We start from the raw sequence: 27,258 nt of genomic DNA, 5'->3' as shown, positions 1-27,258 counted from the left end.
AGCTGAGGAAGAGATGGCAAACTGGATGGTGATGCCAGCCCTGTGTGACAGCCCCTTCACACACATACGAAAACACTCACACACATCCTGTAGCCGCCCCAAACCTACCCTAGCCCACACTGTAGAGCTGTGAAAGCTGGAATTCAGAAAGAAAATGAGGCTGGTGGAACCTCCCTTTAACTGCAGGCTGATTGGTGCATGTGTGTGAGTGTGTGTGTGTGAGTTGGTGGGCTGGCATGGTGGGAAGGCGGGAGGGGGTTCAAAGTGTCACATCAATTTGTGGCAGTACTGTTTCTGAAAGAGGCTAACCCCACTGCCACTTAAGTTTAGCACAACAGTGAACAGCATACCGGCAGACAGAACACATACATGTAGTACACACACACACACACACTCAGAGATCTCTGTACTTTCAGACCGTCAAATAACTGTAAATTCACACAATTATAACATTTTCACATAGTTTCCACGGCAAAACACTTAGAATGTGTTGATCATTCAGAACCACGTGCAACAATCAGTGTTGACCCGTCACGTGTTAGTAACGTGTTACTGTAATAATTACTTTAAGATTAATAAGTAGCAAAAAATTTCAATTCAAATTTGAGTAGGAATTTTAGTCATGTCCTCCGAAAGCAAATCACTCTATATTTAAAGACAACATTTTATTTTTGTGGTCATTGCGACACTGATAGATGCACCACAAGCTGTTAAGCTGGTGTGAAAGATGTTAATATTCAGCGGCTGGAAAATATTCCCATTACTTTGACTTTATTGGGACAAAAGGTGATAAGTGCATTTCTGTAACCTCTGCTGCTGTGAACGATGGCTATAGCTCTTCAGTGGCTAAACAACTAATTTTATTCATCATCAGCAGTTCAGGAAGCTTGTGGCTGCATACATGAAATGTTACCCACATTCACTTTTGACTCTAACTCATCGGAAAATAATATAATGATAGTGTAACGAGTTACTTTTGATTACTTTTAGATTATACATTTTGAAGAGTCATGAGTATTATATTGCATTTTTGGGGTAAAAAGCCCAACACCAGCTGCAATACAGGATAACAGCAGGATACATACAAATGTGCACCATATTTGTTAGTACTGTTACATAACAGATGGCACTGCAGCATCACTTAAGAAACAGCGTGCAAACAAATCTAATCACCAAAGAGGCTTTTTCCACATTTGAAACCCTATTCTAACCTTTCCACACATCTGCACACACTCATAGTTGACTAAATAAAAAAAATTAAAAAAGATTTTCTGTAAATGTATCGATGCGTTTGCTCCATTGTTCCTCTGAGCCAAAGGGACAAGCAGCCATCTGAGGAGAAGTAGCCGGTCAGAAAACCTCAGGGGTGACCTGGCCAGGCCCCCAGACCACTTTAACCACTCGTGTCCATTAATAGGCTCCCAAATATTATTATGCTCCCTGGGGAGCAGGTGTGCTCTAACCAACCATTTACCCTCTCCCTCTCTCCTCCATTTCTCTCTCACGCCTCCCTCTCTCTGCCATGATGTAACTCAATGGAAAAAAAGACAGCAGTGAGAAAAATATGAGATTGATTTATTTGCTTCAGTGTTCTTTGGGATGGAGTCCTCTCCCTGTCTTTCTCTCCCGATTCGCTGGCTCTCTTTCTCTGCAAACTGAAACCAATTAGCGAGCAGAGCACTTGTAGCGGGGAATGTAGGGCAAGCGAGGAGTAATAAAAAAGTATTGACTTTTCTGTGACTGTATGTGGCGTGAAAGGGGTGCCGCGGCCTTGTCCGACATGAAAGGAGCTCCATTAATTTCACTTATTTCACCAAGGCCCCTGTCAGGAGGCCCTAATGTGTCCCACGCGCACTTCTCACATGCAAGCACTCAGACAGCACAACGCAGCTCCCGCCTGGTTACCAAATGAGTTTACATTATATATCAGAGCACGAGAGAGAGAGAGAGAGAGAGAAGGGGGGAGTGCAAGAGAAAAGAGTAATTTCTAATTCCCTGGCTGAGACACAAAGCGAGTCTTTTCATACGTAGCTAATTTTGCCCAGGCCTCACCTCCTCATGCTCCTCCTGTCTTTCTCTCACTTACTCTGCTTTACGTAAAGACCCGTATTTGAGAAAAAAACGACCTACAGTGCCAAAACTTCGACACCAAGGAATCACACAGGGTACGATAGTGGATTCATCTTCCTTGCCCCCCAAAAAAGGTAGAAAAGAAAAAGGAGATAATATGCGTGATGGTATAATTTCCAGCCTATTGTAGTAATAATGTAATGGAACATGCTAAAGGTTAATTGTGAAAAAACTTTCACTATCTTATTTGATTCAGAACTTGATCACAACTTGCAGAGACTAAACTTTAAACAACCTGCTAGGTTCTGCTTCACTCTTTTTCAGAACGCCTGCCTTTTTCAAATAAAATGAACACATCTCAGCTTATTAGGTACAGACTGATATAGAATAAAATCGTACAGCATAACATACTTGTCATTTGCACCATTCAGAACGCAAAAGCACTTCTCAGGGAACCTGTCAGTGCACTTCCCATGCTTTAACCACGCTTATGTAAAAGAGCAAAAGTAGTTAACGGGAGTGCGAGTAAATGTTCCAAATCCTTCACTTGGCGGTTAAGGCAAAGGTCTTCACTGCTATCTGCTGCGGTAGCAGCATGACAGCCAGGCAAACCAACAAACCGAGCGAGCGAATGTGCATAGCTGCCTCTATGCTTGGCCTTCTGTTGAGCCCTTGGACTGGGCTCAGGGACAGGTAGGGGCTGTACTATCTGTCCATTTACCCACCTACCTACCTGCCTTATTTATCTGGGGCTGGACAACTACCACTAGGTAAATTCCATTTACCTGGAATTTTGTATGTCTGTGTTTGCTCATGTTTCCATTTGCATGCATGTGTTTGTACGCCAGAGAGTACGTGTGTGTGTGTGTGTGTGTGTGTGTGTGTGAGACAAAGAGCAAAGTGTGAGAGGCTATCTGCAGACAGAAACTAATCAGTGTGTGTGAGATAAGAAAGCAGGCTTTATGGTGTATGGTAATCAGCCTCCCCTCGGCCTGCCACCGCCATGCATAATCACCACGACTTATTCACATGATTGATGAAATATGCGTCTGTGAAATCCGAGCTGCTTTTGTTATCATCCTGTTTTTCCCCTCTACCCCCTCTCTTTTGCCTTTTCTCTCAATCTTTTCTTGTCTCGCTGTCTCTCTACACATCTCTCCCCTGCGCTGCAGTGGCCAAAGATGTTTGGAGCCGTGTACAAACAAGAAATTACATACACCGCATGGGGTCCCTCTCTCTCTCACACACACACACACACACACACACACAACTCTACTATACTTTCCTCTCATAAGTTAGTAAGTAATATGATGCCCGAGAGATGCACGAAAAAGCGCCACTATCTGAAGAGGAGTATGCAGAAAAAGAAAAAATAAGAGAGAACAAGTAAGAGAGAAGACACGTGAATTGTTCTGTACTGCAGAAAAAAGTTTTGGATGAATTTTACAAGGATGAAAGAGAGAGATGAAGTGATAGAGTGAATTAGATAGATGCCTCCAAGAGCTCTTGTCATTGACACTCAATCACATTAATCAGGGAATGGATGCAGAATTCACAACTAATGCAACAGAAAGAAACAAAGTCAAAAACCATTTAAATAGAAGGCAGCAGCGACACCACACAAAGATTCAAATACAAAAAGAACGAGTGGCTACAGAAGTGTTTTACTAACTGTGACAAAAAGGAAAATTGTCACTCAGTCAAATAATGTCAGAAACAATCATTGTACAATAACCTGTAAAGCTTAACCTAACATCCGATGACATTTTCACGTACTTTCATTTACATAAAAGCTCTATGTTTATTTATTTGTATTCAGCGACTGAGTGGCCTGGTAGCTCAAAAGGTAGAACATCAGGCCTCGGCTAAAGAAATCTCACGAAAACCCATTACAGTAAAAACAACAAATTATCAACAGTACAAATATTTTCAGTGCAAAATGGACAGTTACAAGCCGGTGAAATTAACCCCTTAGGTAAAAAGAGATTTTTCAGAGCATAAGGGGAGAGATGGTTCAGAACTTAAAAGTTATTGTAATTAAAGTTTAGGCTGAACACTGGGTATTAGTGTTTATGTTGTGTCATCCAACTACATCTACTGTAGAGTCAAAAAGCTTTCTTGTCACGATCCTGACAAGAAAAACTCCCTGTTCGCCAGCTTCACGTCCTTACTACCTGTCATCAGCCCCCATTATTTTCACCTGTGCCTCCTGTCTACTGAACCTGGCTTTACCCCACAGTTTCTGGCCAGTTTGGTTTTGCATTTTCTCTTGTCTATCCCTAAATAACAAGCTTCTGGATTGTTCCCCCGTCTTTGGCCTTTTTATTCTTTATTATTAATATTATACTCTGATTATTAGTTTATCCTTGTTTATACATTTACTGTTCTGTCCAGTCCCTGTATGTGCACATTCTTTAGTTTATTGTCTAATCCGGATTCTGTCGTGTAATATGTGCACACCCCCTTTTCCATCCTTCTCCAGCTCAGTTGCGGTTTAGTTGTAGTTCTCATTCCATTTATTTAGGTTTATGTATGCATCAGACCCATCCGGTCTGTACCTGCCCCAGTTCCTGCTCCTAGGCTCATAGCTGACACAGCTGCAACTGCTGTTCCTGCGCCTGCTCTCCAGCGTGTCACCACTGCTGTCACAGCTCCTGGTGTCTGTTCCTGAGCCAGCCGACATACTGGGTGCACAACAAGGGTCTCACTCTCAGTCAACCATTCTCCCATTGCCACATAAATCGGTTCCAGATTTTGAGCTGCATGAACATTGCAGGGTCTTCGCTGTTTTCACGGTGCAGGGTTGGCCGATGCCCTGCTTGTTTTAGAGGGGATCAATGTCGTCCAACCCGTTTCTGTTGGCGCTACTCCTGCTCCTGAGCCTGTCTCAGAATTCTGCCACCTTCGTTAATGTCGGCCTCCACTCCGGCCCCCGAAGGGGTTTCGCCGCCTTCGTCGACAGCGGCCTCCAGTGCAGCCCCATTGGGGTTCCACCATCTTCGTCGACATTGGCCTCCGTCCGGCCTCCACAGGTTCTGCCGCTGCCAGCCTCCAGCCTGGCTTCCAATCCCCCCCATGAGGGGTTTACCCGCCCACGCCAGCCTCCAGCCAGACCGATCCCTAGGGGTTGTGCCATTGTCGCCGGCTGAAGGGGCTATGTGCTCCTTGCCTCATTGACCCAGACACCCTGCAAGACTCTAACCCTTCACATGGTCACTGTTTATCTGCCTCTGTTTGATCATTAGTTTATCCTTGTTTATCCCTTTACTGTTCTGTCCAGTCCCTGTATGTGCACATTCTTAAAAATTCTGTAGTTTATTGTCTAGTCCAGATTCTGTCCTGTGTATGTGTGTGTGTGTGTGTGTGTGTGTGCCTGTTTCCATCCTTCTCCAGCTCAGTTGCGGTTTAGTTTTAGTTCTTGGAAACCTCCTCTTGCTTTCTCCTTACTTGGGTCCTTAAAACCTAATACCCAGTCCGTGACACTTCTAGCTGCTCCAAGTGACCACACTTAAAGGTGCAGAAATAATATGTTAGTGCACAATGATGCACAAGTCACAGATGTGTGTAACCAGTTGTTGTGTGAAGTAGTTATCTTGTGAAGTAGTCCAAGTAATTGTGCACATTAGATTATTTTTTATTCAATACTAATTGTCTCTGAAAATTTCTAATTTGTCTGAAACAAGCCCTCGAAATAGCTTTCGAGGTTTACAAATTCAGTCTAAACATCCAACAAGCATGTTGGATGAAGCCCACTACCAGCGTTAAACCAAACAGCAGGAAAGGACCAGGAGAGACAAAGCTTAGGATGAGGGTTGGGACTAGTACTTTGATTTCTGGGTGATAGAAGGCACCGCGGGAAGGTGGGGGCTGAGACACAGGGTAAGATTAAGATTGGGGCTGGGGCTGGTGAATTAAGGCCCCCAGCCTCGGGGCGCTATTACACATCTATAATGAGAAACGGTGACGAGGGGGGCTTGTCTTTGCACCTCGGCACACTTTAGATTAAATATGCACAATTCACATGCAAAATGGGCCAGGAACAGCCAGGACCAGCACTGCAGTCTAATCCCCTCTGCTGAAGTTGTTTCAGCCAGGGTTAACAGGCTCATCAGTCAACACAGGCTGCTTAGCCCAAGACATCAAGGCCATTTGTGGGTTTAAGTGTTTGTGATTGCTTCCCTTTCCAGATTCCAGTGCCACCCCAGCCCCCCACACACGTTTCGTGCGCTGCCTAGTGACATATGCATCTGCAATAAGACATGTGCTCATTACAGACTCACAAGCACATATATACTGTACTTTATATCACAGGGGAAGATGTGGCCTTCCTAGAAACATCACACTACTCACCAAGTGTACAAAACATACACAAATTCCACAGGCCAGGCTCCCACATACAGTGGCACACTTGCATGCATACACACCTTGAACCCACAATCGTATGCCTGTCTTGTTTTGTCTGTCAGAAGTCAGTCAGTCAGATAGACACCCTGATGGATGGATACCGCATACAAAAGTGGATCGGTAACAGAATCATCAGAAATCTTTTTTATTAATAATTATAAAAGATGATTAGAGTAAACACTGTATACACATTTACCTGCAATTTACAAATTTGCAGATTTTATGAAGCAAACCACTTTTTCCATATTTTATGAAAGCAAAACCCCCTCATACAGTCCTGTGTATCCTCTGTTCTGTGTCCTCTCTGTCTAAACAGTCGTCTCGTCACATTCATTCCATCACCAACACACTGCTATACAGTATGAGAGGGCTGTCATGTTCCTCAAGTATTGTGTGCTCACACACACACACACACGCATACACACAAGCACACACTTTGCAAGAAAAGGGGTTAGGGGGTAGAAAAATGTGGCAGCTAGGTACTGTAGGTAAAAAAAGGAGAGAAAAGGAGAACAAGTGTGCAAACAAACAAGACAGCAAGGGAAAGAGAGTGATGGCAGGAAATAGGTAGTCAGAGCCAGGCGGTGATTATACCACAATACATACAGTATGGTTCAGTGGAGCAGATCCATGCAGGGACAGGCAGTCCATTAAAGCACAGACATCCTTATCCTGCTCGTCTGCCCCTTTTCTCTTATATCCGTGTACACTGTGCATCAAGAGAAACTACACAATCTAACATTTTAAATCTTGACTTTACCTCCGAATAAATATCATGACAAGGCATTTTATGGAGTAGGGATGTTTTGGCTTAACTTTTTATCGGGACTTACTGTTGTCTTCCCTAAAATAATGCACATCACATCTTTATGTATATGCTGAGTTATTACACAATGAATGTATGTTTGTAATTTTGTAGAACCCATGTGTTCGGCTCATACTGTAATAACTTCAATGCTCGATATTTTAATGCACCACTGCTTTTTACTTTACTCAAGATTGTGTAGCAGTATTAATCTAAAATTTCAAGCTACGTTTTTGAGTCACGTCTCTGGGTGAGAGATCTGATATGTGTAGGACTATACATTAGCTTCATGCTAGTGTATCACAACCAAATTATAAAAACAAAAACACCTGATTTATTTATTTGTGTTTCGTTTGAAAAAAAGGCCCAACTTAGGCCCAAAGGTTTCATCTAAAATAAAAATGTATAGCTATTGCTGAATGATACTCTAAGTAGAAGAAGAATTTTTAGTGATAAATTGCTAAGATAATTTGTATTTATTAGTTTTAGAGAGGAGGTTAACACAAATTCAAACAATTAAGCAAAAAATTTAAATTTTAAAAAATCTGGTCAAACTGCGTCCAACAGCTTTGAACAAAAATAATACTGCAAATTCTAGTGTCATTCACTATCTTAAGTCATACTGAAATATTATTGCTAATCATTTAATTGAGAGTGTCCATTTAAAATCATGCTTTGTGCACTCAGCCTTCATGGTTACAATGCAGGCCTCGCAGTACAAAATGCCACCGTAATGGAAGCAAAGTGTTGGGTTAATTGCTAAATCTGAGGTCCTGAGTAAGGAGTGTGGCGGGGGCAATGTTTTACAGCTGTGCAAATGAAGGGGCTGCAGAGTTTTACACACGCCATAAAATGGTTATGGAGAATTAGCATTCTCTCTTTCTCACTGCAGAAACCTAATGCAACATAGCTGCATAGATAGATGGACGGGACAACAAAGGGAATACATACATAGACAGAAAAGGTGGACACGTGTGGGTTCACACATTTGCTGCCCTGCCTCACCTAATTCCATTGTCCCTATTAGTGGCCTATTTCAGGTTATGTATTCTTTGCAAATAATGAGCATTCTCAAAAAGATCTGTCATACATCAGCTGTCTGCATCATGGTCATGCAGTAGAGCTTAGGCAATTAATAGTGAGCCATGTGGGTGTGTATGTGCGTAGACACACTTTTCCGATGCTCACTGCCTTAAGCGTGTTACCCACAATACGGTGATGACAATAATAAAGCCACACCAGATTAGCTGGGAGCAGACTGTGGTGTGTCTGTCGGGTTAAAATTAGGTGTGTGTTGTGGTGGGAGGATGTTGAGAATGATACTGGGGTAACAAAAAGTATACTGTATGCGGTCAGTCTGGGTATTTTACAAATGTTTCAATGTGATTTTGCATCTCTGTGTGCATGTGTTCAGGGAACCAAACGTGGGTTCTGGTGTGTATCAGGGTGTGTTGGTTCTGATTAGATGCTAGCTTTTTAAAGTTATGACGGGTGTCAGTCTAATGTGAAAGGAAGGAACGGCTTGGAGCGAAGACAGACACAGACGTGACCACTCATTGTAGTGTACTTGATTTGCACGTAGCCTCCTAATTAGCCATCTTCTATGGTTACAGGCAGCACCGCTGGTGACATGGTTAATAACACAACCACAAAAATAGCATGGACAGACAGGGCTTTCCCATAACTGCATACAAAATGAATGATTGCTGGTGCAGAAACTAAAAACCTTTAAATGTTTTATTTTAAAATGAGAGCATTACAGTGCTAGTTGTATTGAACTTCCTAGGCACTGTTCACTCACAAAAACACATCTGGTTCAGCTTTTTCTGCACCTACGTAGATTTGACATCATTTGGCAACGCACTACATTGGCCAATCAAATATATGCACTAATTTCACTTGGTCACGTTGAAAAATTACATTTCTTATATTTATTTCAACAACCACAGGTGGACCAGCTGCCACTCTGATTAATTTCCTGATACGTTCTATCTTGTCTGCGAGTAATACAAGCCGTTGTGTCATGTTTTAGAGTCTCATAAGGTTTTTAAATACACTAGATCCCTTCAAGTGGACATGCTAGTTTGAATGTCATTATCTCACCGGTAGAGGAAATTAAATTTCCTCACTAATGCTAAAATGGCACGGGGGCTGCATTAAAAAAAAAAACCTCTATGTAAATAAGAGCTTACACGGTCCCCAGTGGCCATTGGTTTAATGATGAAGTAGGAGCTGGCATCGATAATGTGTGGATGTATGTGTGACCTGACAAGCTGGGCTACATTTGCATTGATAGACTTACTTACTGTAACATAGATGGCTATGGTAAATATAGGTCCAGGACTGAGGATGCTATGTACAATCTGCCAAGAGCTGTAGTGGTCAAGCCGAAGAGCTGTGGTCTGCAACTAGGGAAAAATCTGGGATATGCTAATGATGCAGCTTTAGGGTGTGTAGTGGGCTGGATCAAGGCTTAGGGTGATGATTCCAAGCGGAGCTAGGTAATGTGGCAGAGGCTGGGTGAGAAGGCTGTGGCTAGGATTTGTAAATAATTAGGAGCATGGCTGGATAACATAGCTAGATAATGTGGCTGGGGGGGAAGGCTGGCTGAGCACAGTATGAAGATGATGAGTACCATGGTTGAGCTGTCCACTCCATTGGCCCTCTGAGCTGTGACAAGAAGCTCTGCTGGCTGCTGCTGTAGCTAGGGGTGATGCCAATGATAGGACTAATGCACTAATTACCAAAGAGCAATAGAAGAGAGAGTAAATAGAAGTAGAGGGACATACATGAGGACGGGAGGGAGAAATCTGAGCACTGATGAGCTCTGAGTGACAGCACCATGACATGACCGGGCTGAGAGCAGGAACTACTATATTCATTATGTTTTTTTTTTTTCAAATCCATCCTATGCAGCAGCAGCAGCAGGGAGCTAGGTCATTTAGCCAGCATCTATGTTTGTATGTGTGTGGAATAAGTTGTCAGTGTATGATGTGTGTATACATGTTCAATTTTGAAGAGTCCACATGTAATCGGGTAATCACACCACACACATACACAATCCCAGCTTTTTTTTTTTTTTTTTACAGCTTACAGTAATTTACTGTTAATGAAAATGCATCTGAAGTGTCTGCTGAAAAGTGCTTTAAAACTGCTGTAAACCCCAGTCTACAGAAAAAAGGAGCCAAAAGTGTATCTTCCAATAACTACATCAAATGGAGATTTGCACAAGCGTAATGTAACTTCTGCCTATAATGTAACTGATACTCTGTAGCAGTTTTAGCCCTCAAATGATGAGAGGAATGTTTTGCAAGCAGATCTTATTTATACTGATATCTCAAACAAGACTGTCTTCTCACAATATCCTCTTTGTTTGAAGGCTTTAACTTGATCTGCAGCTTGCAGTGCCATGGAAATGTCTGCATTTGGGTGACGCTGTATAATGACTTCTAATTTTAATGGTGTGCTAAATTATACCTGCTGATTAGTTTTTTGTTCATTCACCACACATGCTCAAACACTAAGGCTTTGGATTGTTTTTTTTTATCAATCTTGTATTTTACAAATCTACAGTGCAAAGCGATCCCACTGCCCCAAATGACTGGAGACCCCATTCACCCGCCCACTCACTCCCCATGCTTATTTATTTCCACTTCCTGGGGCCGTGTTAGTTCATTCCCCTGTCGCTGTTCTCTCTTTCTTCCCTTGCTCCTCTCTCTCTCTTGTTTCACTCCTCGTTTCCGGGCAATTGGGTAAGGGTGCTGGTGGCGGGGTGGTAAGGGGTTGGGGTGGGGCTGCTGGGAACTTTTCGTGTGTGTGTGTGTATGCATGTGCGTGTGTGTGTGCTGGGAAGAGAGCTAATAAAGGACGGTGATCCATGAAAGGCCTTGAGCAAAGACACAGTCAATTACCTAATGCCTGGACCAGACCGCAGGGCCCACACACAGACATTCTCACTAACATACTCATACGCACACACACAGCATACACCTCATTTACGTATACATGGAGAGGGGGCAGTGGAGGGCATAACTGGGAATTGTGTGTACGCGTGTGGGTGGGTGTGCATATGCGTAAGGCAGTGATTTATTAAATTGCTGTCACTTTTGACAAATTTGTGCAACTCAAGTTGAAAGGTTTAGGCTGCACTGCTTCTCTGTGTTTCCTTTTTTCTTTTAGAGGAGAATTACCGATTTCAGACAGGAGCCTAGGTAACCCCAGGAAAAACCCGTGACTGTCATCAATCTGCATGGGTTTAAAGGTGATGTCTGAGCTGAGCTGGGCTGATGACCAAGCTCAAGAACTGGGTTTATGTAGGTCTGATTTTTGACTTTGATGTGAAAAGGTGAAAATGGGTTGATATAATAACTATGATCACTATAAATCATTATAGGATTATTATAAAGCCATACTATATATTAGCTGCAGGTTTTTTTCCACTTTTAACTTTAACTTCTGCTCATCTCAATCTTGGCTCTGTTGATCATTAACCTTAATGAACTGATGTCATGTATTTGTGATTGTGTGTTGTTGCTGTATGCTCGCTTTCCTGAAACTTTGGTAAACAGTGTTTAAACTATGTGAGAGCAGACTCGGATGAACTATGCAGGTTTATCTTCAGTATATAACTATTTCCAGTCTATGAAAATAGTTGAAATGCCAACGTTAATGAATTCTGTGTGTGAAGGCCAAGGAAGCAGACATTTGATTGCAGTGAGGCATAAGACTGAAGACGGTTGACGTTGCAAGAAAATTGGCTTTTCTTTCATTGTTGTGACTAGGCCCGTAATTTCATACCAGTCTGAATGTGTGCCTGATGTGTGCCAGATCTAGGAGGTGATTGGCGGACTATTTTCCAGCTGTTCCAAATGAAAGCGATTTAGATTAATGAGCAAAGATGGTGACATTGCTACATAGGGCCACAGTGTTTCCTGGTTTTAAGAAACTTTGAAATTGGTAAGAGTGAGTTTTGTTTTCTGCTGTGTATGTTAGTAATTAGATTTTTTTTGGGGGGGGGGGGGGGGGTTGGGGGGGTTAGATAATGTTCATGACTTTAAATTTGTTTAGTTTGTTATTTTGCCCTTTGTGCACCCTGAAGTTTCTTTGTGCTTTACCTACTGCAGAATGCATTGCAAACATAACAGCTATTGCCCATCAGAAATTCATGCTTGTGGCTGCTTGAGACTTGGGGAAATAGGTTATTTCCCTGTTATTTCCTGGCCACCCCTAGATGGGTGTAACATTTATACTGTAGACATGAAAATTAATGTGCAAGACAGAACAAACAAAGGGTTATTAAAACCCTGCTTCCCAGACAAGAACACAACTGGGTAAATTAGCCTATGATTGCTGATGAAGTCACAGTCAAGTGCTTTAGTAAAGACGCACATACATACACTTAAACAATGTCTAATTAAAATTAATACAATGTGAAAATAAATAAATAAATATAACTTAAATAAAATAATCCTCTGGCATATACCCAACCATTGTATGTATAGAATGTGTCCATTTGCCACTGATTGTTGCATGATTTTACTCGTGACTACGTTGAGTGCATTCAATACACATGGGCCTATTTGTGTCTGTGTATTGTTCCCACAGTGTGCCCACCGTAAAGTCTTACAGGCTCGTGTTGTCGTAGCTGACTCCGGGCCTCCTCCAGTTGTGTGTAAGAGGCCTGCAGTCGCGACATCGGGTCAGGACAATGCACGTGCTGCTCCCACAGTTCCCCTGGCTCTCTGAGCAGACCCTGAAATAACCACAACAGCCAACACACACACACACATACAGACACAAGAGTCAGATAATGATCAGTGTATGTTTTTGTTTCAGGTCCCCTCCTGTTTCCTCTGCCTCAGGTAGTGATAGCTTTCTGCTAAAACCAGAGGGCAGTTCTTGTCATCTCTCCTCCTGTGACAAAGAATCAAGAGAAATACTAAAGGAGGTGAAAGAGAAAGATTGAACACAATTATTTCAGGAGGGAGAATGTTGTAATAAAAGTGGATAACAGTGAAAATGTACACCAATGATCTTGTCTGAAAAGCCTCAAAATATTTTTTTCAAAATAATATATGATATTTAAAAATCACCATCACACTACTGAAATCTGAAAGACACGTTAAAATAAAAATTCAATATAACTGAAATCCAATTTTTTTATCATCTGTGGAAGAAAAAGTGTGGAATTACGGATATGTGATTTTTTTTTTAAAGCATTAACTTAAATGCTTACATTAAAATACAGTAATGTTTTAAAAATAACAGCCACAGAAGGACTACAGTATGTAATACAGCAGAATAGTTTTTACATGTGTTTAATACCAATGACGTTCTATATAGAATAGAGACATTATTGATATCAGGCTGTAACTACTCAGACTGGTTAAATTAATGTGTGTGAGTTAAAGAAAAATGAAGGAACACCACTGTCATCTTTAATCCTTAGAGTGCTGGAAGTGTAGCTTCATAAAATGTACTGCCTCTCTAACTTAACTCACACAGCCGATTTTTGGGAACAAATCTCAAAAACAAGTCAGTTAAACTTTAAGCAGCTGTCTGTCATTTTATTCCCTGTACATCTTCCTGACATTGCGACTCCTTCCCTGGAGTCATGGGTTTCTGATGTCTACTCATACATCAAAGTTGCAAAGCCAAAGAAAACTCAGAACAGCACAAAACACGTTGTTGCTGTTCTTAGCTGTACCTCATTTTCCCTATTCCCCCTTAAGATTCCATCCCACTTGCCACACTATTGTACTAAAGAAAGTGAATACATGTTAAATATATTTCAACACAGTAGTTAGAAGTCTTAAACTTTGCAAACATTAACACATTAGTTTTCTAGTTTTGATCCAGCACCTATGCCGTTTTCGATGTCCCCTGGTGTTTTTTATGGATGTACTCATATTTCTAATTCCGCAATAGCGCACTTGAAAAAAATGTCTTAATGTAACTGTGGGACTGTGATGATTACTACCAGGATGCTACATGGTTGTTTTTGCTCTGTTCTGATTGGTTCAAACATGGTTCAGGCAGGTGCCTGAACATGACTGTTGTTAGACTATGAACAAAATGTGAAAATAGCAATGCAAGAGTTTTTGCTCTTCCCAGTCCGGCCTCAATCCCGACAAATCTGGTTTCCCCAAATAAATCGTTTGCACACTCTTTAAGCCGTGTGTCCCAAGCAGTTGTAAACGTGTCTGCTTGGGGAGGAAGGACTACGTTAGACCCAATATTTCAAAGCCTGCACCAGCTAAACAATGAAAAAAGGGATAGCATTTTCATAAGGCTACAACAACACAGATGTTATAATATTAAAAATGAGTACAAATACTGAATCATAGCATTATCTCGCTGTGCCATTTTTGGTCTCGTTACCTCCCTAGTGGTTTAAAATGTTAACAATCCTACATGCAAGACATTTTTTTGTGTTACCAATACGTAATGAAAACTGAAACTTGTATGTGTCCAGGAAAGAAGAAAAATGAATTACCTCTAAAACTGCAGAACTTTAGAATTCATAAAAGTGTAAACACTTTTTTCTGTGATGTGTAAACTCTGGGCAGTATAGATTAACTTAACTGTTTTTGCTTTGTTTGAGGTGACCTTCAGTTTGTTGTTTGGTGTTAAAAAAGGAGGAAGGACGAGGTGAGAGATAGAGGGAGGGACAGGGACCCTGTCCTTGTTCCTATCGCCACGGGATCAGTGGCCTGGCCTGACCACATCCACAGCCAGCACCTCAACCTTATCCATCACCACTAGATAGTTATCACACCAGGGAAGGAGGGGATGTGAGGTGTAGGGGTGAGTACAAAAAAAGGGGGGGACTTCCTTAACTAATCACACACACAAAACAGGGAAACATAAGGAGGCAGAAACACAGAAAGACAGGTGTATAAATATAGATAAATAATGAATTTATCTCCATATCAGCACCAAGAGACTTTTCTGACATGAGCTCACCATAACTACAGCCAGTTGTCTGTGTGTGTGTCAAGTATAGTTAATAAAATGAAACAAATCCACGGCTCATTTCTGCTCACTTATGTTTTTATAAGAAACTAATAATAGGAAAAACTCTTTGCCATAAAGAGCTACAGAGCATAAAGAACACAAATGGTGAATTGGTTTCTAATTAAATCAACATACACACATTTGAAATAGGGTGGCAAAAGCATTAGAGGCATTATGGCATTAAGACTGTGGGAGACTGTGGCACAGGAAGGTAGAGTGGTTGTCCACCAATCTCACAGTTGTTGGTTCAATCCCCGGCTCCTCCGGTCACATGTCGAAGTGTCCTTGAGCAAGACACTGAACCCCAACTTAGTTGCTCCCGGTGAGTGTGGGCCAGCTGCATAGCAGCTCCCCCATCGGTGTATGAATGTGTGTGTGATTGTGAGTGTGAATGGGTAAATAAGAAGCAGTGTAAAGCACTTTGAGTGCCAATAGGTAGAAAAGCGCTATATAAGTGCAGACCACCATTAAGTCATTATGCCATAAGTAAATAAAAAGCAACACACATGAAGTTGGTGTGACTTTAAAAAGATGGCACTATGATGGAAATTTTTATCCTTAAAAACAACTTGAAAACTTTCACCATTTGCAAACCACTGCATGAAAAATACAAAACACTCAGACAGGTCAGAACCAACCATGGTGCCAGTACCAAAACACACTCAACAAACCTTAGCAAGTAACATGGTGCCAATTCGTGGTGCTGTTGAGTGCGGCAGTTGTAAAGTAGTTTTGAAAATCCTTACTTTAGACCCAATATACACACTGCCTGGCCACAAATATTTAAGTCAGCTGTGCCTCAATTGTATAATTTATGCCCCATAAGACTGGACAGTTAACACTTAAACATTTTTTCCAGCAACTGTGACAGATTTCTAGTCTCTGACAGTCTGGAAGGAGCATACAGCTGAAGAAAATGGAGAGTCGCAAACAACTCAGACTGTAGAGTGTTCAGAAGAAGTCGGAGGTAAAATAGCTTTGTAAAACAAAGTGACTTTGGCTTTCATTTTTTGTTATTGCCATTTATCTTAAAACAACTCCCAACCGCAAACAGTTCCACCTCGGCCTACCTGCTCAACCAGCGAGAGAGGTTACCAAGGTATGGTATCAAAAAAGTATTCCAAGTAGGAGTACACGAGGGCAGTATCGGACCAAATACCCGATTCTGGTATCATATTTGGACGTTCCAAGCAGAAACTTTCCCATATCGCCAATAATGTTAACTGCTAAATCACAATATTAATAAAATCACAGAATATATCCAGATATTCTTTTTTCATGAACGTTAACTTTTAAACAAAACCAAAATCTTTCTCTAACCTTAATTATGGAGTTCTATATCATGAACTCTCAGATGTGCACATTTAGTTAGGGCAAATTAACTACTGGTCTTTTTTACCTCTTGTCAATGGTGTTTTTTTCTTCTGCCTTACAGTCAGTGCCACTTGTCCACTACCAGTTTGAATGTCATGACCATCTTACCTGCTTTTTTTTGCTGGAAATGGGGGGTAGTATGGGTCTGGAGGAGCAGCAGGTTTTAGTAGATTTAATCCATGGGGATCCTAGACTCCCAGGAGAATTAGGGGCTGTTGTTACAGGCATGCTCAAGAGACAAGTCTGATCCCTGGGGGCCAGTCTGATGGGGGCCTGGTACTTGACCTGCCTCAGCAGTAGCTCCATCTCATGGGGGGCTGTCCTGAATGGAGAGTTAAAGACCCCTGGGCACTGAAGAAAGAAAAACAGAGATGAAGGAAAGTCAACTCTACATTTCAGGGAAAGACAATATTACAGAATTAAATTTGTATGTGCATTTCTGCCGCACTTTCCAGTGTCCTGGAAAAAAAGAACAGAGTGGCCTGAAAGCCGAATGGTTAAGCCACATAATACTGTACATAAACCCATCTTCCCACGTTCGAGTCTGGGCAGGAAGCTTTCTCATGGTTCCACCTGGTTCCATGTCTTCCAAGTGTCTTAGGGAAGTAATTGAACCACAAGTGTTATGGCATGAATTTTGAATTATGATATAATTAAGATATCCGCTTCTTTTTTTCTCTCCCAAGAACTACAGTAACATGTATTAAAATCAATTTGAAGTTTGGAAAAAAAGCAAAAAGTAATAATGTTCATCAAATATTATTGCCTCTTACCATTATTAATAAACCACGCTTCGTGAAATTCCTACTTCTGATGCATATTGTACACCACTGCTCTTGGCCACTTAAATACTAGTGAGTGGTAAAAATATTTGTTCTTGAAAGAGTTCAATGGGGCTGCACTTCATACAGAGAAGCAGACAGACCTGACAGACAGACAGATAACAAAAATTACTACAGGATTAACTTAACTACCTGTCTCAAGGAACACAAGGCATGAAATCTACAGTTGTCCAAAAACACAAATAGCCCTCTTCAAATACACTTGCCCACAAACTTTGACACCACGGTTCTCAAGTGCTGCAGAGATTTGACACAAACAGTCTCATCAATAATTATTCAAATCACAGTGATCCTTTTGACTGTGTGTTAATTACCAGACCAAAGCTTTGAGTTGGAGGACTCTGTATCTACTCTATATGCTAATAACACTGCTTGCTATTTAGGCCACTCTAGAAGACTGGGACAGTGGGGAGAAAGGAGAGAGAAAGGGCACAACTGAGCAACCGCTGCAACTAGATCAACCCAAACCTCACACTTTTAAAACAACATATTATCAAACCAGCTATTTAGGAAATGTTTCATTATTAAACATTTGATGTGAATGTCAAGGGTTTCAGAATGAGTTAAAAGTAAAGAATTCAATGCCACTGAACCAGATGTCATAAAGCACAAGCTTTAGACAGCATTGAATAACAGCAGGGCAGCACAGTGGTGAAGTGTTTAGCGCTGCCACGTCACAGCTCGAAGGTCCTCGGTTTGAATCCACCCACCGGCCACAACCTTTCTGTGTGGGGTTTGAATGTTCTCCTCGTATTTGCGTAGGTTTCCTCTGGGTGCTCGGGTTTCCGCTACCCCTAAAAACAGTTACCCATAGTTGCAGCGGCTCAGGACTAATCCCTCCTTGTACACCTTGTACGTATAATGACAAATAAAGCACTTTATCTTTAGGTTTCCTCTGGGTACCCTGGTTTCCTTCCACAGCCCAAAGACAAGCATCTTAGGTTGACTGGTGATTCTAAATTGCCAGTAGCTGTAAATGTGAGGGTGAATGGTTGTGTGTCTGTGTATGTCTCTGGGCGTTGGCCCTGAAATAGACTGGCAGGATGTACCCTGCCTTTAGCCCAAAGTCAGCTGAAACAGACTGAAGCCCCTTGTGACCCTGAACAGGATAAGTAGTGAAGATAATGGATGGATGGATAAATATACACATATTTTTGGGAAGGGAAATTACAGCACTTTTTTAGTTGCCTTGAAACAGATGGACCACCACTTAAAACTAAAGCAATTTATAAAGGCTCACAAGTAAACTTATGTTAACATACAAAATAGATTAAACATATTTGTTGTTCACAAAGAAACCATACAACTCACCTGTGTATACGTAGTAAAAAAATAATAAAAAAATCATGAACGCTGAAAGTTGACAAATGGAATTACCAGAAAATCCCAAGCAAGCACAGGGAAAACATGCAAACTCCACAGAGAAATGCCAAGTCAGATTCAAATGGCGACCTCATGTGAGGCAGCAGAAAATCTACTTTACTGCATTGCTTATTGTCTAGCAGTGCTAACTCGCGTGTTGGCTTAGTGAAAAACATGTGACAAGACACCCAGGTGGTTAACTGATAAGAGAAACTGAAAACAGAAGTGGAGTGGTAACAGCTGTAACAATGGCTCAGTCTGGAATAGCAGAGGATTCCACTTCAGTTCTGACGTCGTTTGAAACTCTGACCGAGTTACTGTCACAGGACATAAATGCTATTGGTACATCTCAATAAAAGTCTTGTCAATAAAGCTCTGGATGTCACGTGACTAATTATGTTTATGTGCCGATGTTAAAAAAGAACTAGACAATATCAGAAGTTCAACTACAGGAGAAACAACATTGTATTCATTTAGGTTTGGTTATTAAAACATAACTTATGTTAATGATACAAATAGCTTAATTTTCATGCTTGTCTTATAAAGTAACTTCAATAATCTGATAATTAAAAAAAATATAAAAAGATTATTTCAACATTGAATAATGGGACATGGTGTGTCCTTGAAAGAATAATTTGGGTGCTATATACTGTATTTGTGCCTCTAGAAACACATTTCTGAAGCTTGCACGAAAATAAAAGGTTGCGAACATTTGAAGATATCACAACATTAATACGATGGCAAAAGGTCATTAATGCCAAACTATTTGTATACCACTGTTAAGTGTGCTGACTTAACAATAACTACAAAACAGCATTGAAGACAGGGACATACATGCCACACAAACACATACACAATGTAAATCTCGACATTCCTACACACACACACACACGTATACAAACCCAAAACTACCAACCTAGCTACGGGAAAGAGCAATGATGTTGACCCCAGGAACACACCAGCTCTGTCTCTGTCAGGGGGACTTGGGGCCTTTTGGTAAGCTGTGTGTGAGAAAGTGTGTGTGTGTGCGTGTGTGTGTGTGTGTGGGCTGGGGCCCGAGAAGTGAGGAAGGATGAACTGTGTGGGAGAGCCATCTATTCACTGCTGACAAGGTCAGAGCTACGAAGGGAAAGAGTCCCCTGCCATATGCAGAGAAAGAGAGAGAGAGAGATAAAGCCAATGAGATAGAGGGTGCACCAACTTTTCTTCTTGTTTTCCTTCACGCCGGACTAATCACAAAATACCCGCATATATATTTTAAATGATTCGAAAGGAACTGTTAATGTTTGGGTAAAAACCTAATCCAGAAAATCTGTAGAGTAAAAACACAAACTCCACTGCACTTTATCTTACAACACCTTTGTAACTTTTTGTGTAGGTGAGCATTTTACTATGACTTAGATGAACATGGGATACCTGCGGGGAGGAAGTAGTGAGATGATGGTGATGCTAGCCACGCAGGCATGAAGGAGAGAGAGAGGAGTAGAGAGAGCACGAAGAGTCGTGGTGCTGAATCAACAGTGACCAGTGTGCTTTGTCTTCATTATGATCCCAGTGGGGAGTCACAGAGATGTACGGATGCCACACACTAGAATCACATATGCCTGCATACACAACTTAACTTCACACAGCCCACCTTTGATAGCAAAAGTAAAGAAAGACTTTTCTCTCTGTCTCAATTTCTAAAGGAACTTCCTATCTATAATTATTTTCTCAGTGCTTGTAAGTGTCACTGCATGTTTAGCTATCATGTTTATGAGCAACATGCTTCATCATGTTGCAGCAACTGATGGTAGTTATGAAATCCAGTTTTCCAGGTGCTGATGCAAGGTCCTGATATGGTGCTGATTACCATTATAGCTTGAAGTTTGTTGACAGTGCTCAATGTGACATTGTTTTTTGACTGAACACAAAAGTAGTTTTAAACAGAAATGTTGTGCCAAATGAATTGTAATATAAAACAATTGTGAGTAGGCTATTTAAAATGTGCCCCTAGTTAGAGAATGATGATCGCAGTAATATCTCTGACAAATGCTTGAATGCATTTACATTTACAAGGCGAGAGTTTTGTGTTGTTTAAGACTAACCTGCTTTGTACTGAGGAGGTGGTGTAAACGCTGTGCTTCGTAGACCTTGGCTGTCTGCTCTTTTACCATGTCCAAACAGTCTCTCTCTTTCTTCTGGAGTTGCTCAAGTTCATCCAGATCCCTCCTAGATGCACACACACACACACACACACACACACACACACACACACACACACACACACACACACACACACACACACACAGAGTTTTGCAATTCGTTCAAAAACCTCTTAATTTCTTATTTAAGGTAATTTACAAGGATCAGAGTCAAATGTGTTTTCACATAAATCCACATTGTGTAATGCATTAATTTTATTAGTTAATGACTAGCTGGGTCTTCTATTTCAATGTACTTGCTATGTTAATGATGTGGAGCCTTTATTGTTGATGATATATGTCTCATGTTTTAAAAAAATATTTCTGCACAAAAAAATCACTTGTGCACCAATACAGGACTCCACAATTCACACTACAAGACAAAGCAAATACCAACACCTTCCAACAGGAACTTTCTAAAATAAAATTGTGGCGAAGAGCAAAGTTGTGAATGGAAAAGACTGGAACCATCGGATCATCTCCAGCCAAAGTAGGTACGTTGGGCAGGAATGGCCTTAGTCAGTGAGCTCTAATGAAACTTAAAATTCCTCTGCAGATTGTAAAACCTGGCAGAAGAAGAGCCATCTCATCAGCTGTACATCAAACAGTAATTTAGTGTAGAATGGCTAGATTGAAGCAACTTTAAAATCAAAGGCATATGACAGTCTATTTTGACAAAGGCATCTGAAGGACTCTTAAAGCAGAGAGAGGAATAACACTAATTTTGCCACCTCCGAGCACCAAGGCTAATACCATCTCAACATCGAAGCACGGCAGTGGCAGCATCATGCTATGGCCGTGGTTTTCAGCGGCAGCGATGGAGAGACTGGTCTTAACTGAGGGAATTATGAATGCAGAGAAGTCTTGAAGGGGAGACTGGGGGGACACAAATGTCCTGAAGCTTACAACTAAAACGATGCTCTTTCCGTGTGAAGTTTCCATGTTCTCTCCATGCTTACGTGGGTTCTTTCCAGGTACTACGGTTTCCTCCCACAGTCCAAAGGCACACATGTTAGGTTAACTGCTGACTCTAGAATGTCAGTGTGTGAATGTGAGCGTAAATGGATTTCCTTCTACGTAAGTCTCTCTGTGCTGGCCCTGAGATAGACTGCCCAAGACCCTGAACAGGATAAGTGGTTATAGATAAGGGATGGATTCATACACACCTTAATAAACTTTTCATAAGTGATGGATGCAAACAGTTTCCTTATTAGTGATCTATTAATATCCTAAACTTTGAAATAGCCTCTTTGGGCACTGTGAGTCAACTTAAGCACTATAAGCCAGTAATCAATCATCTTTATATTGTTTAATAATGATGACTGAGATATCAAAGTGCTGTTGGCTTATAGTTACTGTTTATGTGATACTGTAAGTCAGTGTTACAGGTTCTGTATGACAGAAATGTGCGTAACAGTCATGTTTGATAACCAATCTGGAGCTATTGGACGCCATCATCAAAGTCGCGCAATAAATTAAACTCTATACTAATTATTGCCAATTTTTCACATCGACAGGTCTAATAAGTGGTGGAGCCGGCACACTTGTTGATATGTAAAATAAAGGTGAACATGTTTCTTTATAAAGCTGACAAAAGGAATGTGTATAAATATTTCTGTGCTGGTACATACACAGTGTTGGGCTGGGGTCACACCTGAAGACAAGATCGGACAATTCACACATAAAGACCATTTCCATCACAAATTTCTAGTCTCTCACAGGTAGGTGCACACAACGGATAATGTAAAGGGTTGGCAACACAATTAATGATTGGTCAGGATCATCTGGAAGTCCTAGCAATGGACACACCCCCAAATACCACGAGAGTGATGATTCTCATGTGTTCTTGTGTTATGGAGGTTATTTGGAAGTCTGACTTTTTTACTTGAAAGAACAAAAGATGGAAAAAAAGCAGCACAATCATGTAAAAGTGATACAATGCAAACTATAGAGGCTTAACATGGACAAAAAAACTTTATAAAACACTGCTACATTCAGGTAAAGCTGCAGTTGTGATGTCATCGGTCACAGATAAAGGTCATAAATATTAAACTTTTTGTTTTCCTAAATCTTTGTGAGGCTTGAGTCTTTACACAGCACACAATTTTCTCTGCTGACTGTCTGCACTGCACTGACCAGGACCAACTATATCCAACCAGTCTTCACGGCCAAATAACATTCATCATTAGCTTTACAGTTGTTAAGTGTTTGCCTTAAGACTCAAAATTGTAACTGCTGTAAATTGTTGATCAAATTAAACAAAGCATTGTTCATTTAAACATTTCTTAGATAGAAGAGTAAGCTGACATTATGTCCGATCATTATATACTGAAAGACCTGAACACAGCAGAAAATTAATGCAAGTACTTATGTGCTAGTGTGTATTTCTTCTGTCATAAAGCTTACAATTCCCAGAAGTCTCCTTTTGATGGATGAAAACATGCCTAATGATATGAAAAAGACTGGGATAAACATGTAAAGGCAGAAGAGCTGAAGGAGAAAAACAACAGAATGAGACTTCATGGAAGGAAAAAAAAAAGCTATGTGAGAGCTCAAGAGGCTGTAAATGGAAGGATGATGGATATATTTCATCACTGCAGCCAGGACAGGTCTGTCTGTGACATCTGTTAAGTAAAGCTAGCTAAATGGGATGTATTAAAAGCCCATACAAAGCAATTTCATTCTGCAATCACACAGCCTTATTGTTACAAGGGGGTAATAACTTAAAACGGAACTTGGAAACAATTACTAAAACACACATGCAATGGTAATGTGAAAATACACACGCGCGCACACACACACATACACACACAAAGCTAAGAGTAAAACCAATCTAATTTCACAAGAGCAATCCTAATATGAGTTTAGCCAAAGCTCATCAACAATCCATCTCTTTTTTATTTTCCTCTCCCTTCTTTTTTGTCTCCTTCTATATCCAGTTTCTGCTTTCAATTACAAGCCTCCACAGAAGAATCAGAATATTCATAGTGTGTCTGCAATGTGAGGTTAACACATTCTGCTGCTGCTGACATTTAAAAGGAAATCACAACAACCATTCTCATTGCCTTTGCGTTCTCATTCCTTCTTCAGCACCAGATTAAATTACAAAATAAATGCAATATGCACCGCACTGTGTGTGTGTGTGTGTGTAAGTGTCTGTGTGTGTATGTGGTGTGAGAAGGGGAGCAGGTCTAAATATGTCTGTGTGTTTATATAATATTAAGCACGGCAATTTAATACTGTATGTCTGTGTGTAAATATAGAGGTTCCTTGGCCTCTATTTTCCACATGGCTAACGTATTATTGTAAAATATCAAGTTTTAGTTTACTGTGGTACAGTCTGATTCACAAACCAATTGTGTGTGTTTACCGTGTGTGTTAATACTGCCTTAAAAGCTCCCTGACGATGTTTTCGGGGGCCAGGACCTGTGTTCGTGTGTGTGTGTGGGTGTGCGCGCGCGTGAGCACGTGTCAAAGGGGTCAGTGTTTATGTGTTACTATGAGTGTGTATGTGTGTGTGCAGGCATACACATGACACACATGGACATCAATGTTCATAGTATGCATTTGCACGCTTTTGCTCGTATCTGTGTTAACACGTCTGCATCCATGTGTAGGTGTGTGTGTGGAAGCCCATGTGTGTGTGTGTGTGTATATGTCATGCTGAATGGGTGACCTTTGATTCCCTGCCCCCAGCCTCAGTGTTATTAATTGCTGTGTAGTGGACAAAAGCCAAACAGATTTGTAACGGCTGAAGGCACCTCGATCTGTGTCGACCCAAGCAGCCACCACAACATACAACCCTCATTAGCCCTGTTCGGCATGTGGCACGTGCCCTCTGTGTGTTTTTGTGTTTGACAGAGTGAAAGAAAGGGGTAAAAAAACCTAAGGACCAAAGATTTAAACTTAATGAGGTGGACAAAACATTAGAGCAGCTTCTTCATATAACGCACGTCAGTACTTTCCACTACCCACTTCAACCTCAATAATAAATAGAGAGTAAAATTATCACCTTTCTAATGGTTTCAACTTAAAAGAAATGATAACATTGTAAAAGTAGAATTCATTGCGGAGCTGCTATACTTGACTGCATTAGATTGTGCAGGTGTACCTAATAAAGTGGCCAGAGACTATATCCCTGCTTTAAGCTGTCACTATTATAAGCATGCCAGCCAGTTAAAACACTGGAAAACATAGGCTTTGGTGATTTAAATAAGACAGCAATAATATCTCGAGGCCTTATTGGCTTTACTGAGTTTAAACTTCGAGCACATATAATATCGTTAGACTCGATGTGAAAAGCTTAATTTTAAAAGTTGTTTGGTAGAAGTATAAGGTTTACCGACCCACAGATATCATTGAATGTTTTCCCCCCAAAACATAAAGAATATGGATTTCATAATTATAACCACAACAGCAATTCCATGTGGTCTGGTTACAGGAAAATATATTCAGATTTGATATTATTTCAGTTCAGCAGTAAAATGTAAAACTGTTAATTTGATACATAGATTATAATGATAGTTATTTACTTACTTAATTTGTAATATTATTTTAGTATTACATTTCCTCTATTACAATGATCATGGGATGTTTCTGATGGGCTTATCATGCCATATAATGTTTTAGCGCACTTTTGATGGCTGTTGAGCTGTTGGACACGCTAATCAAGCATAGCTGCACTACTTTCTAATAACTGAAACCCTAACTGACATTCTCACCCTGAACTATTACCCTATTTAAATAGATGAGATAGTACAGCTACATTTTCTACTTCTTCCTTCATTATTTACTCTCTGGTTCACAATGGGGCATCAAGAACTGGTGGGATATCAGAGACCGAGGCATTATGGGACGGCAGGCCACACCTGCGGTCATCCAGGCCAGCAGGAGAGCAGCTAATTGGCCAGGTTCTAAATATTTAATGGAGCCTTGACCTGATTGGCTGTTTTAATTGCTCCAATTAAATGATTCAATAGCTGGCAAAGAGAGAGTAGTCAGCCGGTCAATTCAGACAGTGACCAGCTCAATGTATCGAGCCTTCAACACCCTTAGAACAAAGCTTTTCCATTTAAGTGACTGACTGATTGATTAACTCATTCACTAAAGTAGTAAAACATGAAAGGTGTGGAAGCCAACAACACTTCAGTGAAACATTGAGATGATCTCCAATCAATGTGCATAATACTCTAAAACAGAAAAAGACTTTATGTTTCATGCATTTTCCATAGTTTCTCAATTATATCACTCTCAAAAGTAATTTCCTAAAGAGGCAGGGAGAGCAGAGCACCCAGATTATACTACGCACACAGTTGCTCACTCACTCACACACACAGAATATATACAAATCCAATCAGTCTCAAGGAGTGAACTTGTCTCCACCCGAACTGGATCAGAAAGAAAGAGCAGCAAAAGAAAGACGGATGCACAGAAGCAGAGAGTGATGGTAGGGCAGGCGTGCAGGCAGGCTCACACTCTTCTCCACCATAGCAGTTGTCCTTTTATGAATGTCCTTGAGAGGGACACAAGAGAGGGAGGAACAGAGATCGCTAGAATAAAGAGAGACGAGGATAAAGTAGAGAGACAGGATACTGTAGCACAAGAAGAGAAGAACTAAAAAAACAAGTCCTTACTGCTGCCCAACCTAGTAACAGCAAGTCTATAAATTCTGAGCTTCTTTCTTTTCTCTTCTCTTCAGGGTAAGTTAAGAAATTTTGCCGTGTCGCAGTGTCACATAGAGCAGTATTTATCTGAATATGCCAGTAATAATTACCCAGCCGTTCAGTGCAAATCCAGGAATAAGTCATCCAGTCAACAGGCCATGTTGGTGGCAGCAGCGATGACACCAGTTCATTTAGTAAACATGCAAAGTAAGCTTGCACTGCTTTCCTAATTGCCCCCACCATCGCACTGCATGCCCTTATTAAAGCCCAGGAACTTAAAGTGTCTCCCTGACAAAGTGATGAATTGTTGGGGTACCAAGAAAAACTGTGGCATGGTGGGGACTGCACTGGGGTCTTGACTTCATTAGGCTATGCATAAAGAGGGGAAGGATGAATGAGGATAGACACAGGTAAACCAGTGGCAGAGAGAGAAGAAGAACTAATATACAGAGAAAAAGAAACAGAGCGGACAGAGGAACGGCTTGTGGGAGAGAGGCAGAGTGAGCGAAGTAAATAAAAGAGGGCAGTGTAAGTAGCAT

The 27,258-nt window shown here is 41.0% G+C and overlaps 1 protein-coding gene across 2 annotated transcripts in view; it reads right to left on the bottom strand.

Annotated features, from left to right (window-relative positions):
• Nucleotides 1–27,258, bottom strand: part of spata17 (spermatogenesis associated 17) — a 38,283-nt gene that overhangs the window by 3,140 nt on the left and 7,885 nt on the right. For both annotated transcript variants that reach the window (XM_067493287.1, XM_067493296.1), the window contains exons 6-8: nt 20,961–21,084; nt 16,778–17,020; nt 12,906–13,031 (exon numbers count right to left, since the gene is read on the bottom strand). In XM_067493287.1, the coding sequence (XP_067349388.1) occupies nt 12,906–13,031; nt 16,778–17,020; nt 20,961–21,084 (493 nt within the window). The remainder of the gene's footprint in view (nt 1–12,905; nt 13,032–16,777; nt 17,021–20,960; nt 21,085–27,258) is intronic.

Source organism: Channa argus, chromosome 2 (genome assembly GCF_033026475.1).
Source record: "Channa argus isolate prfri chromosome 2, Channa argus male v1.0, whole genome shotgun sequence".
In the NCBI taxonomy this organism is placed as follows: Eukaryota; Metazoa; Chordata; class Actinopteri; order Anabantiformes; family Channidae; genus Channa; species Channa argus.
The sequence above is the reverse complement of the archived record's forward strand: the minus strand, read 5'-3'. Positions and strand labels throughout refer to the sequence as shown.